At 36.3% G+C, this 17,166-nt stretch overlaps 1 protein-coding gene across 4 annotated transcripts in view; it reads right to left on the bottom strand.

Moving 5' to 3' along the window:
- TMEM117 (transmembrane protein 117) overlaps positions 1 to 17,166 on the bottom strand; it is a 563,388-nt gene that overhangs the window by 462,072 nt on the left and 84,150 nt on the right. For 3 of the 4 annotated variants that reach the window (XM_050749383.1, XM_050749385.1, XM_050749384.1), the window contains exon 3: positions 7 to 139. In XM_050749383.1, the coding sequence (XP_050605340.1) occupies positions 7 to 139 (133 nt within the window). Of the gene's footprint in view, positions 1 to 6; positions 140 to 17,166 lie in introns of those variants that run through there. The other variant, XM_050749388.1, reaches the window with a different exon arrangement.

Genomic DNA, 17,166 nt, shown 5'->3' with positions numbered 1-17,166 from the left:
ACCTACCCCATGTTTCCATCCATCAGAAGAATCGTGTTGTATATGTGAGAAAATATGAAGAGAAAGAGAATTGTGCTGAAGAACATTGTCATCCATGACCCATGATCCTCTCGAAACATTTTTAATCGGAGCAACTGACCTGAAATACAAATATTATTAAATATTAATGTACATTGTAACTCAAAATTCATGGATCTTTGCTTTATTTTTATGAATCTCTATTGTCGCATTATATTCTGAAGTCTTTGCCATAGGACTGCCTTATGAGTAAAGCCACAGTACAATGTTCTTTTTGCTCTTTTGTAAATAAATGATCATAAATAAAGTCCAAGACGATCCTCATATCACATATCATCCTAGAGTAAATAGTACTAATCCAAGAATCTAGTGTTCAGAGATAGTACATTATGCTAGCATGAAAACAAGATGAACTACAGCCCTACTTAGCTGCTACTTTTTATTTTACAAGTATGTTTTTGGTTCACACTGAAACTACTTAAGACAAATGGTAAAGTTGCATGAATCCCATATCATTTCCCTTTGCTTCTAAAGATCCATTCGCAATACTGGCCAGATGATAAAACCAAGGCCAACCTTACTTACCAAGTCTAATTGTTTAAGGTACATGAAAACTTGAAAGAAAAAATTAAGTCTCTGTTATAAAACACGCAGCTTAGCCTCACTCTTAACACCCATGCCCCTGTACAAGTACAAATACAAGTGCATATGAGAGGTGACAGTGTATGTGTTAATGAAGCTTGGTGTGGCTCCTGGCAAAACATAATTTTCACCCTGATGACTAAAATTCCATTTATGAAGACAAATGCTAATGTTAGAGAGAATGTTAAGATGCAAACACCTTAAGGAAGAAACATATATTAAGATGAACACTAAAGTAAAAACTACTAATATAATTCCACCAGAGACATGTTTTGATTTATGGTAAAGAGAAATGATGGCACTAGTACCCTGAAAGATGAGGAAGGTGAAAAACCTTGGGAGTAAGAAAGATGTGAGCATAGGTCACCCTAGCTTCTCCCGAGATAAACTGTGTCTATTTTACTTACCTCTCTTCCTAAGAATAATAATGGAGATGACGTGCATACAGGAACTACAATTAAAATAGAATAGACCTGAATCTTACAATAAAATTTCTTACTATTCCCTTTTTTAATTATATGCCAGTTATGAAATATATGTATGTATTTCTACCTGGAAATTATCTCTCTAGGGACAAACAGTATCTCTCACATATCTCACTGAGCACAGGAAGAAACACTCTTTTAAGATTTAACTATTGAACTTTTCCTTATATCTCACCTTTATGAAAATAGCACTTTAGATTTCATTTGGAAACCAGGCTAACAGAAACACTATAGGTCTATAGGTCCAAGAATTCAGAATTTTATGACTTTCTTTTAGAGGAGTTTCAGGAGACAACCAAGTGACAACAATCCTTACAGGCCAATAGAAGTGAAAAACATCACTAAGAGGGATACATTTCTGACATGGTCAAAAATGATTATTTGAATCACAGATATACTAATATTTGTAAATCTGAGTGTGTATTTATTTTATTAATAAGATCCATCTTGCAGTATATAGACTGTCACCTTCAATACAGTCAAAAAATTAGAAAATATAGCTTAGAACAATCAAAAGCATTAACGTGGGACACAAACCTGCATATGTGAAGAAGGAGAGGGTGGGAGGGCACAGAAATTGATGATTATGAATGTTGGCTAAAGTCAGATGAAATGGCCTAGAACTTCAGAATGTTTTCCGGAAATACAGTAGGTTTAGGAACACTAAGATGTCATAAAATTCTAACGATATAAAAGCACATTTAAATGTGTATGTAAGGGGCCGGGTATGGTGGCTCATGCCTGTAATCCCAGGACTTTGGAAGGCCCAGGCGGGAGGATCACCTGAGTTCAGGAGTTCGAGATCAACCTGGCTAACATGGTGAAATCCCATTTCTACTAAAAATACAAAACAAATTAGCCAGGCGTGGTGGCGCGTGCCTGTAATTCCAGCTACTTGGGAGGTTGAGGCAGGAGAATCGCTTGAACCTGGGAGCTGGAGGTTGCAGTGAGCCAAGATCGCGCCATTGCGCTCCAGCGTGGGCCACAAGAGCAAAACTCTGTCTCAAAAAAAAAAACGAAAACAAACAAAAAAAAAGTGTATATAAAATGAACCTATGTATGTTGTGGAAAATAGAGGCAGACAATTGTGATAGGGAGAATTATGGAGAAACTACTCGGTTTCTTGGCCTTTTTGCTGCTGTGTTCTCTTCACCAAAAGAATGGAAAGAAGATTTTCCTTTCTACCACACTGCCAGACTTTTTTTATTGAGAGTTCTAGGTCCCTTTTCTTTAGGAGTGATTTTCATATGGAGACCTGTGCAAAGAAATACACTACACAGTCTCAGAGGAGGAGAAGTGTTTGTGTTTCCAGGTAGGAGATGTGGGGAGCTCTACCTCTGGAAGATTGTTAAAGCAGGGTTCAGATAGACCGAGGGCTTCTGGGTTCATAAAGAATACAAGGATTTAGGTCTCCAAGGTGGCAGAGCCTCATTTGGGGATGACCACATGGATATTGGTGAAGGCCAAGGTATCAAGGGTCATGATGACACATTTTGGCTCTGTGTCCCCACTCAAATCTCCCCTTGAATTGTAATAATTCCCAAGTGTTGTAGGAGGTCCCAGTGAGAGGTAATTGAATCATGGAGGCGAATCTTTCCTGTGCTGTTCTTGTGGTAGCGTGTAAGTCTCATGACAGCTGACGGTTTTATTAATGGGAATTCCTCTACACAAGCTCTCTCTTGCCTGCCACCATGCAAGATGTGACTTTGCTCCTCCTTTGCCTTCTGCCATGATTGTGAGGCCTTCCCAGTCATGTGGAATTGTGAGTCGATTAAATCTCTTTCCTTTATAAATTACCTAGTCTTAGGCAAGTCTTTATTAGCAGCATGAGAACAGACTAATACACATGGCTTTGGAAGTCTGAGTTATCAACCTAAGCTAGTCCCAGGGGAATGGTGCTAGTAGGGCAGCCACCCACCTCTATTAGGCACACAATGACTTGAGTAGATCCCAGGCACCTCAGAGTCATTGTGCCCAAGTGGTAGAAAACCATTACTGAAGTAGCAGTAGGAGAAGGGGTAGAGAAGTAAAAACAAGCTGAAGGAGTCTTTTCAGTATGTGTAGCCCTGGAACTTCTGCAAAACCTTGGTGATAGAAAAGGTGATTTGAAATATTATTAATATTGGACTCTCTGCTTACCTTGGTAAGCAAAAACTCAGAATAAGATTTAATTTAGACAAAAAAGTATGGCATTACACATAAGACCCTGACTAGGAAATAAAAAAGGACAAATGAAGGGATTCATTCAAGAGGACTCCAAACTGAAATTAACACTACTGTCCATTAAGTCTTCTGCTCTAAAACCTATATATGATTTGACCCACACATATATACAAGAAACAAATAGAATCTGCAATTACTTAAAGGAGTATATTTAGTTTGTTGGAGTCAAAAGATATAATAGGCAAAAAATCAGCATAGCAGGCATTCCGCATATCAGTAAGAATATTCCTGTTGCAAATAACAAAAGCAAAAACAAAACCGAAACTTCAACTAAAACTAGGTTAAATTATAAGGATTCTTTATTGGCTTCCTTCTCACAATTTCTTTTTTTTTTTCTAGCCCTGGCTAGAGTGCAATGGCACAGTCTTGGCTCACTGCAACCTCCGCCTCCAGGGCTCAAGTGATTCTCCTATCTCAGCCTCTGGAGTAGCTGGGATTACAGGCACATGCCACCACGCCTGGTTAATTTTTGTATTTTCAGTAGAGATGGGGGTTCACCATGTTGGCTAGGCTGGTCTCAAACTCCTGACCTCAGGTGATCCATCCACCTCGGCCTCCCAAAGTGCTGGGATTACAGGCATAAGCCACTGCATCCTGCCTCTTCTCACATTTTCCATCTGTGTTTCTCATGTCTGTTCTCAAAATAAAACAATTTTTGCATACAACAGATATTATAGATATTCAGGAAATAATGTAGATCTAGTTTACCTAAAGGAATAGAATCACTTCAAGCAAGACCTGATCCAGCACTCAGACAATATTATCAAGGCTTGATTAACCTCTATTTCCCAGCTCAGTTTCCTCAGTGTGGCATCTCATCCTAGCTGATTCCCATTACTTTCTCCCCCAAGACACATGCACACACCCTTTGTTGTCCCAAGATGACCATAAGAACCTGAGGGCTGCTTCTTCATTGTTGTCCACGGATGAAAAGATAATGCTTTTGCCCTAGCATTTCTAGAGAAAATTATGAGATTCATTCTATTTGTGCTCATTTGGGTCCTGAACCAATTACCCTAGGCAGAGTTATGAAAAGCAATCTAACTAAGTCTTAGGATTAGCTAGGCCTATGCCACCTGCTCCACTCCTACAGCCAGATGAAATTAATTCCCTAGCACCACCTTGACCCCAAATGCAAGTTAAGTTTGGCAAACATGGTATTGAAGAGGGGAGAGCAACAAACAAAAGGCCTCTGGGTCCCTGAGTCACTGCTTGGAACACAGGTGCCTGCCATGTCTTGGGCTTTATGTGAATGAGAAATTCAGCTGGTCTGCAGTCATTATACATTTTGGAGATCTGTATTACTGCAGCTACCATTATCTTACTGGATCAAAGATGACTGATGGAAAGAGGCCCACAGAAGGCAAGAAAAAATGGGGTTTAAATGGCCCACATGAAGTCTTTATTTCCTTTATCTTTCTTTACATCCCTAGTTCTCAGCATAACACATAATAAAATATTTTCACTGAATGAAATACTGATGAGAAGATTCTAGAAAGAAAATTAAGACCTGCACTCAAGTCCTCCAAAAGAAAAATTCTACAAGTAAAATAGGAAGAAAACACACCTTGCTGGCAACGATGTACTGTTACCTCTCAGTCTGCTCAACCACAGAAGTCCTAATGACATACAGTAGGAGTGGGATGCAGCTCCTTCTTCACATATTTTTTCTTTTTTCTTCTCTTGTCCCACTGATCTCAAAATCCACACCACTACCTTGCTGACACTATACCTGCTAACCTAGAGGCTTTGGTCATACAAAGAAAATAGCCATTCTATATCGTTCCTCTGTGCTCTTGTAATGTTTAACCAGGCCTTTTACTTAAAGAATTCCAGAAACTGGCCTTAGGAGATCCAAACATCCAACCAAGGTTGTGGGGTGTCCCACCTTGAGAAGGAAGGCTAAACAGCTGATTTATAGCCTTGTTGCCCCCAGCCAGACCACTAGGTGGCCCATTACCTCAAACCATCACAACCAGATATGCTGTCCTGCATACCCTAGCCCTCACATGCTCTACCCAGCCCAGCCTGCACACCCTCCCCTTGATGTCAGTTCCTGCACATTGCCTAATAAAAAATCCCTACGGCTCTTTTCAGGGAGCCAGCCAGAGAATTCTTATACCTCCACTGTCTCCCTTGAGCTTGAGCACAAGTCCCAAAATAAAGCCTTGTCTGGCTAATCTACTTGGCCTTGTGTAAATGTCTATTACACAACAGCCTAAGAGCCTGTGGTCTATAACACTGAGACCCAAAGATCTGTATACTTTTTGTCTACTATATGTGTGCTACACCTGTCTATAAACTGTAGCACAGTAGAGACCAGATTGATCTTCTTTACCACTATGTCCCCATGGCATAGTACTTGGCACACAGTATGCCTTAAGTTATTTGTCCAATGGATTAAAAAAAAAAACACTATATAAATAAATGAACAAACAACATTCCACTGTATGGAATCCTATCTTTCTAGATCTAGGTCCTGTTATACTTGCCCTCTGAGCCCTTCAGTTCTTTAAGTTGCTCTCCTCCCCAACTTTCTCCCCATCTATGAGTCACCTCCTAAATTCTGTTCCCCCCATTTAACATGAAACTCCTGCTTCCTTATCAGCCTTTTCATCAACACCATATACATTTCTGTATACCCTAGATGTGTCTTACACATCCCCAGCAAACACCCAACTCTGATGTACAGCTACAATTTGTTTTCTCCAATTTTGACTACTGTGGAAAAAAGTTGCACAACACAGTTGATAAGCCACTACATAATCATAATCCAGAGTTTAGTTGCTATCACAGCACTGCACATTAATGCATCAATGCCTTTCCCTGTCCTTGTCAATTCTCTTTCCTATTCTCCTTAATATCTATTTCAAATTTCATCTCAAAGCTCCTACTGAGCCCCTTTCACTCTTAGAATATGACTCTGGTCTCAACCTCAAGAAGACATCCTTGTCATCAAACATTATTTCCCTCAACTTCCTACCTGCTCACATTCATCTACTTACCTACCTTCATGACTATCCTAACTTCCTTCCCTTATTCCTCAAAGGATGCAGTACTCCTCCCAAAGAAGACCCTACTTGTGCCTTTTTAAAACCACAACCCCTCCTCTCTTGGGGGACTTGATCCAGCCATCCTTTCGCTCCTTTGTATATCTGATCTCTCCCTCTCTCCTCATTATTTTTTCTCCACTTTTGAAGCCTCTTAAGTTGATCCTAAAAATAATGTCCTTGAACTTCCACCCATTCTCCTTGTTTTCTCATCCAGACTTCAAGAAAGAGTAATCTTAATCACACCCACTCACCGAGATCTTACTTGCCTTGCAAACATTCCACTGAAATTGTTCTGGCAAATGCAATGACCTCCACCACTTCCAAATCCAGAATAAATATATTCGTCTTTAACTTGCAAGACATCCTGGCTGCATCTGACCTAACAGTTGTTCTCTGTCTCTTTTCACACTACTTCCTCACGTTCCCTAACACCAAATATGCCATTCTTTTTCTATTTTCCTGCTTTTTCTCAGTCACCATTTTAGGCATCCCTTCTTCCAATTATCATAGAAATAATGATGTGCCATAGTCTGTCCTCAGTCCTTGTCTTCATCATATCACTATATGATTTCATCCTCTCTCATGGTTTCAACATCCAGTACCTCCAGTAGAAACTTTTCCTCCTGAGCTTCACACTGGAAGTCAGCTGCCCACCATAGTCCTAGATATCCTACCAGCAAATCAAACTCAGTAGACAAAAACAAAGCCAAAATCCCTACCCTCTGCCCCAATATACAATATGCCCCTATTTGCAACTTGACCCATCCCATCCCTAAATCTACTCCTACTTCTGACTTTATTATCATTTTCAAAATAAATTAAGGTAGAATTCACTGTTGACTTTTTCTTCCTGTACACCTTCCATTTCAATCAATTGCCCTATCATTTTATGTCCTTACCTCCAAACTCTTCTCTCATAATTTAGGTTCTCACTGTCTCTTGGTAAGACCTACCATTGCAATGCCCTCTTAGCTGGCCTGTCTTACTCCAACCTTTTCCATCTCAAACCCACCCTCCACAGAGCCAGTAAATCTGACTAAAATCACACATGGTAAAATCAAGTCACCCATTCACTTAAAAAAAAACTTTCAATAATCATAATTTCCCCGTAATACAAAATCCAAGCTCCCTAACATGGTATACAAGGCATGAATTAATTTGACCCATACTTCCCTCTCCTCCCTCACCACTCCCATCGTGTCACTGTTTCCATCAACACTAAGCAGTGCACTTTTCTATGCTCATGCTGAACTCTCTGCCTGAGATAATCTTCCTTCTCCACGACTCAACTAACTGCTCTCCTTCCTATAAAGCCTAAAATGCAAGTCAGAAATGATCTCCTCTAGGAAGTTGCCTTCTTTGTTAATACTTCATATCTGGGATTATAGAAAGAGCTTATAGGATGGACTCTCTCAGGAGGTAGTAAGTTCCTTTCAGTGCAGACAAGGAGAAATGGCCCTTGCCAAGCATAGTTTAAAGGGCTGAATTATATGACTTTTAAGATCCAGTCCAATTCCGGGATTTATGATTTGCTTTGTCAGGGAGAGATTAGGTCAAAATCTGCTAATTCAAAAGACTGTTAAATATATGTGTGTGTGTGTGTGTGTGTGTGTGTGTGTGTGTGTATGTGTGTATATATATAATATATATAGTCCTTACCCACTAAAAGAAAAAGTATTCCTCCTTATATTTTATCTCTCATTGTATGCTTCTCTAATATATAAAATGAACCTGAAGTTAACACACTGATAACATTCTTTAAAGGCCAACTTAATATTTAACATTTTAAATATTAGAATACTTGACAATAAATGTAATCCCTATTTCTTATGGTTGGAAGAAGAGAATAAAAGATAAAATGAAATTTAATCACAGCAGTTGAAAACTAATTGAAATTCACTTCCAGTCAGACTAAAATAAGTATATTAAGAATGCATCACAAACTTATGTAAATTTATAGTTTATAAAAACATGATATGACTATTTTTGTTTAAATTCACTAACTAAAAACTGGTAACAGAAGCCTGGGCAACATGGCAAAACTTCATCTCTAATACAAAAAATTAACCAGGCATGGTGGAGCACCTGTAGTCCCAGCTACTCCAGAGGTTGAGGTGGGAGAATCAACTGAGCCCAATGAGGTCAAGGCTGCAGTGAGCCATGATCATGCCACTGCATTCCAGCCTGGGTGACAGAGTAAGACTCTGCCTCAAACAAAAAAATAAAAAATGGTAACAGAATAAAAATAACTAAAATATGGGAATTATTCCATGAATGGAACATCAACCAAGTTATCTAACAAACTACACCAGAGTATCATTATGGCAGTCAGGATGGTCTAGTTAGACAAACATGACTTTATACAATAAATATAAGATCATAAAACTTTTGTACTCTAAGAGTACCATTACATTAATATTCAGATCAAATCTTATTTCAGGGTACAAAGAGAATTTAAAAACATCGAGCAGATGGTTATCATCCCTTATTAGGAATAGGAGCATACTCAAGAAATGTCGGCTATTCTCTGAATTTGACAGAATATCAAACACTGAATATTGAGATACAATCTCATATAATACTAACGAAGATTACAATGTGAAATTCAAAAGAGCTTCTACAAAAAAAGGAAAATAAAAGCATGGTTATAAACAGTATGAATCATAGTGTGTTCAGATCTAAAGTTTAATGTCAATTTAACTAAATGTCAATTTCAAAAGTGTGTATTTTAAAATAAATATTTAGTAAAATTACTAAATAAACACATGCTGACATAAATTAGTCTCAGTAACACAGTAATAAACCTTCCATTTGAGAGAGTCTGAATATTGTATTTTACTATTACAATTTGGCTCTTTCCATTAAACCATCCTCAAGTTTAACTCAAATTGCTTATTGCTCAACATGAAAAAACATGACTGCAAGAGGAAATAAAGGTATTCATTTTTAGAATCTATTAGTTTTCCTTTTAAGGAAAAGTTAGCCATCAAATAAAAAGAATGCTAAATTAATGCTATATATTACCTTGTAGCCCAAGATAAGATTTATCAGCACACTTAATTTATGCATACATATATTATGTTCTTTAATTTTGATGGAATCAATTTGGCCTATATTTTATTACTAAATGAAATTATATCAAATAGCATTTTTAAGGTCAAAACCCATCAAATACCAGCAATTTGATATCGCTTAACCTAATAAGACATAACTAGCTATGGTAGGTTTAAAATAATTATTTTAGAAACATTATTTCAACATTTAATAATCAAAATTCTTTTAATCTATTTTTATAATTCAAGTAAAAGTAAACATAATATTTTCTGAACCCTTAGAGACTGTCACTATTGAAATTCTGGGCCGCGAGCAGTGGCTCATGCCTGCAATCCCAGTACTTTGGGAGGCTGAAGCAGGCAGATCGCAAGGTCAAGAGTTTGAGACCATCCTGGCCAACATGGTGAAACCCGTCTCTACTAAAAATACAAAAATTAGTTGGGTGTGGTGGCACACACCTGTAGTCCCAGCTTCTCGGGAGGCTGAGGCAGGAGAATCGCTTGAACCCAGGAGGCAGAGTTTGCAGTGAGCCGAGATCATGCCACTGAACCCTAGCCTGGCGACAGAGTGAGACTCCATCTCAAAAATAAAAAGAAATTCTGTATTTTGAAATGGGTAATAAGATAGAAAGTATAGTTCCCAATTCTTAAAAATTAACATTACTACCATTATTAAATTCTTACATCTTCACCATTATACTAATACCAATATTAAAGAACAAGAATACTTGACAATTTTAAAATAGGTTTTCCTTTAACTTTAGGCATGATATTAATGCAATTAAGAAGGAAAAGTTAAATTGTCAAGAATAATCCCCTGCAGGCTGATTTCCATGGTCTTAAGCAATCTTGATCAATCACAAGGCGTGGATGCCAAGGCCAAGATTCTGCCACGTCATCCACATTTACAGTATTCCTATTATTTGTACCTATGCATTCAGATCTCTCTGACTCTCCTTTTTATCCTGAATTTGATTTTCATTCACGGCTTTCCAAAAGTCCTCTAAGTCTTACAGAGTGGTGTCTCGTACTTGAAAATGTGCTATTGTCTCTACACATTCCATTTATAGAGTTACTAAAACATATTAACTCGTAAGATACAAGTTTAAATGACAGATTAGGAGTATCAAAGAGAGGCGCTAATTATAAGTTGCTATGCTTTTTAATCCCCTAGTAATATCCAAGAATAATGTATTTCAACTCCTTTGATTAGTAAATGAGAAAGCTGAGGTGTAAGTAGTTCAAATAACCCACCAATGGTCACACAACAGTTTGAAGGCAGAGTCCAGGATTCTTTTGATGTACTTTAAGGTGAGTTAGGACAAATCTATCAATCATTATTTCTTTTAAGCCAAGTGTAAGGATCTTTTAGACAATTTTCCAATAATTATCCAAGCCCAAGTTAAAGTAGAATCAAAAGAACAGGATACAGGAATCACTTTGGTGATCACCATCAAAAAGGGTATTTGAAAGGTGTTCAAACAAAAAGTATCCAGTTCTGGGGGAAAAAAAAAAAAAATCTTATTTAATGAAATCAGAGCAAAGTAAATCTGACTACCAAAGAATTTTTATTAAAAATCTAACAAAGTTATTTTATATAAATTCTTAAATGAGGCAGCCATTTTCTCTGTTTTATCTAGACTCCTACGATTTAAAAAATCTAGAAATAATATAATTTTAAACACCACAGGCTTTTGTATTAATGATAGTAACTCATATGGCAAATTCTTAATTCTAACTATGTGCCTGGCCATTGCTGTGTACTGTAAATATGATGGTAATTAGGGGAAACACAACAAACACAGATTTTCATGCACATCAAAAGGGCTAGAGGCAAGAGTCAGCTAAAATTTAAAGAGTACCAGTAAGCAAACTTAAAATCTAGCGTTATTTTCAGACCAGACACCCATAAAAACGCTGAGAAAATAAAATAAAAGTAAGCTCAAGGACACTGCAAGGTAGAGACGTCAATCCTGGGTCTCCCAGCATAAATCAGGATCCTTCAAAGAATGTAAAGTTGTCCTTAAACTATAGTTATCTATTGGATTCCAAATTTGGCAAATGTGAATACTCTCTAGAGAACAACAAGCTTTATTTAAACCCTCAGAATTTAGATAGATTATTAAAATATGAGTTCAAAATAAAAACTCACTAAACTCAAAAAGAAGTGTTACCATGAGTGAGAGTTGATAGAAATAGCAAATAAAACTTTAGACAATACAAGAACTTTAAATATTGAAATCACCAAATGTAGGCTGGGCACGGGGGCTCATGCCTGTAATCCCAGCACTTTGGGAGGCCGAGGCAGGCGGATCACAAGGTCAGGAGATTGAGACCATCTTGGCTAACACGGTGAAATCCAGTCTCTACTAAAATATACAAAAAATTAGCCGGGCATGGTGGTGGGCGCCTGTAGTCCCAGCTACTCAGGAGGCTAAGGCAGGAAAATGGCGTGAACAGGAGGCGGAGCTTGCCGTGAGCCAAGATGGAGCCATTGTACTCCAAGCTGGGCAACAAAGCAAGACTCCATCCCAAAAAAAAAAAAAAACAATTACCAAATGTAAAGTATTTGAAATCTGCTATGTCTCAATTTAACACATGGGCATTTCTCTACCCTCTGAAACATATGGAACATAGTTATGTTTTGATATCATTGTTACTAACTATATCAACAGTATCATTTCTGGGCTCTTCTTTTGACTTATTTTTCTTCTGGATTATGGGTCATATTTTACTGCATCTTTGTGTGTCTGGTAATTTTTGACTGGATGCCAGACATTGTGAATTTTCACCTTCATGGGTACAGGATATTTTTGTATGCCTGTAATTACTCTTGAGTTTTGTTCTTGGATGCATTTAAATTACTTGGAAATAGTTTGATGCTACTGAATATTTCTATTAAACTTTGTTAGGCAGCAGGAGCCTTCAGGGTTAATTTTGCCCCACTTCCACCATTCTGAGTACTCTACCTGATGGCACATAAATGACAAGATTTTGTGGTTTTGCCTTGTAGGGACACAAACTTTTCTTAGCCCTGTGTAAGCTCTAAGAATTTTTACTGTGTTCCTTTTGAGTGATACTTTCCCCAGCTCTGGGTGGTTTCTCGCATCCCTGTGGGTGATCATTACTCAGTGAAGACTCAAGAGGCATCTTCAGATCTCTAGGGTTATTCCATTGTGCTGTCTTTTTCACTCTGGTACTGTGCTGTCTTTTTCACTCTGGTACTCTGCCATATGAAATAGCTGTCTTGGTCTCCCCACACACCCAACTCTATCTCCTCAATTCAGGAAGACGCTGGCCTCTGCCTGATTTCCTTCTTCCTGCAATGAGGCCAAAAAACTCTCCAGGAAGTAAGCTGTAGTAACTGCAGGACTTATTTATCTTAAAAGACAAAAAGATCTTAAAATCAGACAGTAAAGACACATTATTTGAAATGAACAATAATTATACTGATCTCTTCCCAACAGCAACAATGGATGTCATAAGACAGTGCCTCAAACTGCTCAGAGAAAATAACTATCAACCTATAGCTGTGTACCTAGCAAGTGTATTTATCATAATGAAGGCCACTGTTTGAAGGCATCAAAAAGCAAGCAAGGCAGGCAAGACTTGAAAGGCCAAGATCACTAAGGAAAGAAAATGCACTTAGATGAGCCAAATTTATTGCATCTTTTTCCCCTTGGGAGAGTTGCTGATTTTCAGTGTCATAGAGACCATATGGAAAACTGTGGCTTAGAGCTTAAGGCAGTGTCAATGGACCAGAGATAAAAAATTGAAATTCATGTCTACAAATGCAATCAGGACATGAAAGACCAAAATACCAGAAGAAAAAGGAAACTCAGAAAGTGACCCAAAATTCTAACACAATTTCCCATAGATCATTTGCTGACACCTACTAAACTATATAGGTGAGAGGTAAGATCAAGCAGAGAACTGCTGATAAGTGAAAAAAACTAAGCATAAATTTTAGTCTCACGATGCTGAGTAAACAAAAATTAGAATTCAGGGAACATCAAAGTAGAAGAATTCTGGGCAGAGTTCAGGCTTTAGGATGTGATATATGAAAGGCAATATCATAGGAGTAAGGACAAATCAGAAACAGATCAAACCAAAGAAAGCCTGAAACCCAGTATCTACAAACTAGAAGAAAACAAAATTTTCTCTAGGGAAGACTGTATCATCATGAATCTCTACAATTCTTTAGCTATTATCTCTAACACTCAATTTTTAAAATTAGGCACACAAGGAAACAAGACATAAAAAATTGCTGAAAACCAGGAGAAAAAAATTGATAACATAAGCAGACTCAGTGATGATGCAAAGATTGGCATTTTAACACAGAAGTCAGAAAACTACAATTAGTATGTATAAGGAAATATATAAAAATTATGAATTTTACCAAAGAAATAACCAATGGATAGATTTAATAGCTGTAAAGTATGCACATATTATTCCATTTATATAAATTTTGAGAAAATGCAAATAAACAGTGATTGTGTGAATGCATAGAAGGATAAGAGAAGCAGGTTACAAAAGCTCACACAGACATGGTTATCCTGACTGTCGTGGTGGTTTTACAGTTATATACATATATCAGAAACTTACAAAACTGTATACTTAAGTATGTGAAATTTGTTATATGTCCATTATACCTCAATAATGCTGTTAAAGACTAAAAAAACAGTAATAATATCATTTAGAATTTAAAATGTGGAATTTCAGTTTATGACAAAAATAAGCTACAAGGCAGAAGGGGTCAATAAAGTTAAGTCCTATAAGGTTCTTGGAAACTGTTGGCAATATTCATTAAAGGTAGGCTTTAATGTCAATTATGCATGTTTTACTCTTTAGAGTAATCAATAAATGAATAAAAGTATGTATAACTAACAAGGTAGTATAGTAGTAACAATAAAATATTTAAAATATTGTATTTATCCGAAGCAAAGCAAAAGGAGTAAAGAACTAAAGAAAGATAAGGCAAATAAAAAAGTAGCATGGTAAAGTGATATAATTAAACACAAATATTTGATAGTTATGTAAGTACAAATGGACTAAATACTCCACTAGAAGACATTTGTCACAGGATTTTAAAAATGAAAACAAAAGCAAAAACTGAGAGAGTATACCTCCTATATACCTTCATTTAAAAGTACTTCAAGGAGAATGAACCTAATTCCAGAGATGATCTCAGAAGAAATATCTGAGGCAAAAAGAAATGGTGATAAAAGAAACTAGTAAGTATATATCAAATCTAGACAAACATCGTTTATAGAAAATAATAAAAATATTAATGTCTACTTTGTGGAGTTAAAAAAAAAAAAAAAGAACTAGAACACTGAACAGCAATCCCATGGAAGTAAGAAGAGGTTGAATATAGTTAAAACGTTCTAGAGAACTTTGATTATTTAGCAGGTGATTAAGACATTGATCAGCTGTAGAATAGCTAGGTTTTTTAATACACATAGTAAAGTATCAAGGGTAGCCACTAAAATAGTAGATATTTAATACATAGTTTCTAAACCTAGCAGAGGAGTGAAGGAGGGATAGAAAGAGAAAAGGAATAAACAAAATTCAATCTGTGCAAAAAAAGGGAAAAAAGAAAGAAGGAAAAGTTGTGCTAACAGAAAACACAAAAAAACTTGGCAGAATCAAATGCTAATATAAATTTAACATATTGGTCTTGCCAGTTAAAAGACAATAATTGTTAGATAGAAAATAGAAAACTGATAGAAAAATCCAAAGATATGTGTTTGCAAGAGACATGAGTAAGAATACAGAAGTGTTGGAAGTAATAGGCTGTAAAATTATATACCAGATAAAACTAACCAAAAGAAAGCTAGAATATGTATTAATTTCAGATGACATAGATTTTAAGTTAAAAAACAATGTTAGGAATAAAGAGAATCATTACATAATAACAAATATTAAATTCTCCAGGTAAATAGAATGATTTTAAAATTGATCAATAAGATAGATTATATAAATAAGATAGATTCAAAATACTGTATGTAAAACAAAATCAGATATCTATAGGAAGGAATTTAAAAACCTATAGTCAGCATGAGATGTTAGCATTCCTCTCTCATTTAATAAGTCATGCAAATCCAAAAAAAAAAAAATCAACAAAGAAATAGTATATTTGAATACTACAATTAAAACTTGATTTAATGGACTTCATATTGAACCCTGCATGCAACAATTAGAGAACACATACTCTCTTCCAACATGCATTGAAAGCTTTAAAATTGACAAAACAAACCTCAGTGAAGCTCAAAGATTAGATATCACACAGACTACATTTCCAAACAAATGTAATCAATTACAAATAACAAAATGTTAAATAATTTTTATACCTCACACTTCAGAATTTAAAAACACATTTCAAAATAATTCATGAATAAAACAAAAATCCCAATGGAGATTAAGAAACATTATCAAGAGACTACATTTCAAATGTTTGGAATGCAACAAAAATAGTTGAAAATGGGAAACTTAGTCTTCAATTGTTTAGATTATAAAAGAAAGTCTGAATATCTATAAGCTATATATCCAACTTAAGAAAAAGAACACAAGGTAATAAACTCATAGAAAGCAAAAGAAAGTTGATACTAAAAGATACGAAAAAATAATTAAGTCAAAGGCAAAAATAAAATATAGAGGATGAATAAAGTCAAAAACATTAAAGTTTTATAAAACTAACAAATCTCTTACTAGACTGATGAAGAAAAAAGAGAGAAGGTAACAAAAGTATTAGAAATGAAAAACTACAAACATAGCAGGGATAAAAAATGAATACCGTGATAAAGATATTATTTGCCAAAATGATTAAAGTAGTATGAAACGTGAGTTATTCTATTACTAAAATAATATTTTATTCGGTAGTTCGAGCATCTTTCAGTGAAAAGAACACCATGTCTAAATGGTTTGAGAGAAGAGTTCTTTTAAATATTCAAGTAAGAATTAATTCCAAGGCCGGGCGCGGTGGTTCAAGCCTGTAATCCCAGCACTTCGGAAGGCCGAGACGGGCGGATCACGAGGTCAGGAGATCGAGACCATCCTGGCTAACACGGTGAAACCCCGTCTCTACTAAAAAATACAAAAAACTAGCCAGGCGAGGTGGTGGGCGCCTGTAGTCCCAGCTACCTGGGAGGCTGAGGCAGGAGAATGGCGTGAACCCGGGAGGCGGAGCTTGCAGTGAGCTGAGATCCGGCCACTGCACTCCAGCCTGGGTGACAGAGCGAGACTCCATCTCAAAAAAAAAAAAAAAAAAAAAAAAAAAAAGAATTAATTCCAATATTTCACAAACTGTTCTTCCCTAAGGTTTTATAATTCACTTAAAAAATCAAATTTAAAGGGGTAGATATTTTAAGAATGACTAATGTGAATTTAAACCTGAAATTCCAATGTAACCATTTATTTTTTCTCAGACTATATTCCCTAGCTTATGAAAATGTTTATCAGAAGACTTTAAGCAATATAACTCCTGGATTTCACAAAGAGGAGCAGCAAGCTAATTGGAAGAAGGGAGAAGAGTGTTGAATCTACAGTTACATAGCACTTCACTTTATATGAGGGAGAACAAATCAATTATCCATTAATGGAAAGGATATGCCAGCCAATGTTTTAGGACTAAAGCACCCTGGTGCTTCTACTGATTTCAGGTAAGAATTTCACTGCCAATTTTGAATTGAA

Source organism: Macaca thibetana, chromosome 11 (genome assembly GCF_024542745.1).
Source record: "Macaca thibetana thibetana isolate TM-01 chromosome 11, ASM2454274v1, whole genome shotgun sequence".
NCBI classification, from domain to species: domain Eukaryota; kingdom Metazoa; phylum Chordata; class Mammalia; order Primates; family Cercopithecidae; genus Macaca; species Macaca thibetana.
Note: the sequence above shows the minus strand (reverse complement) of the source record. Positions and strands in the feature narration are given on the sequence as shown.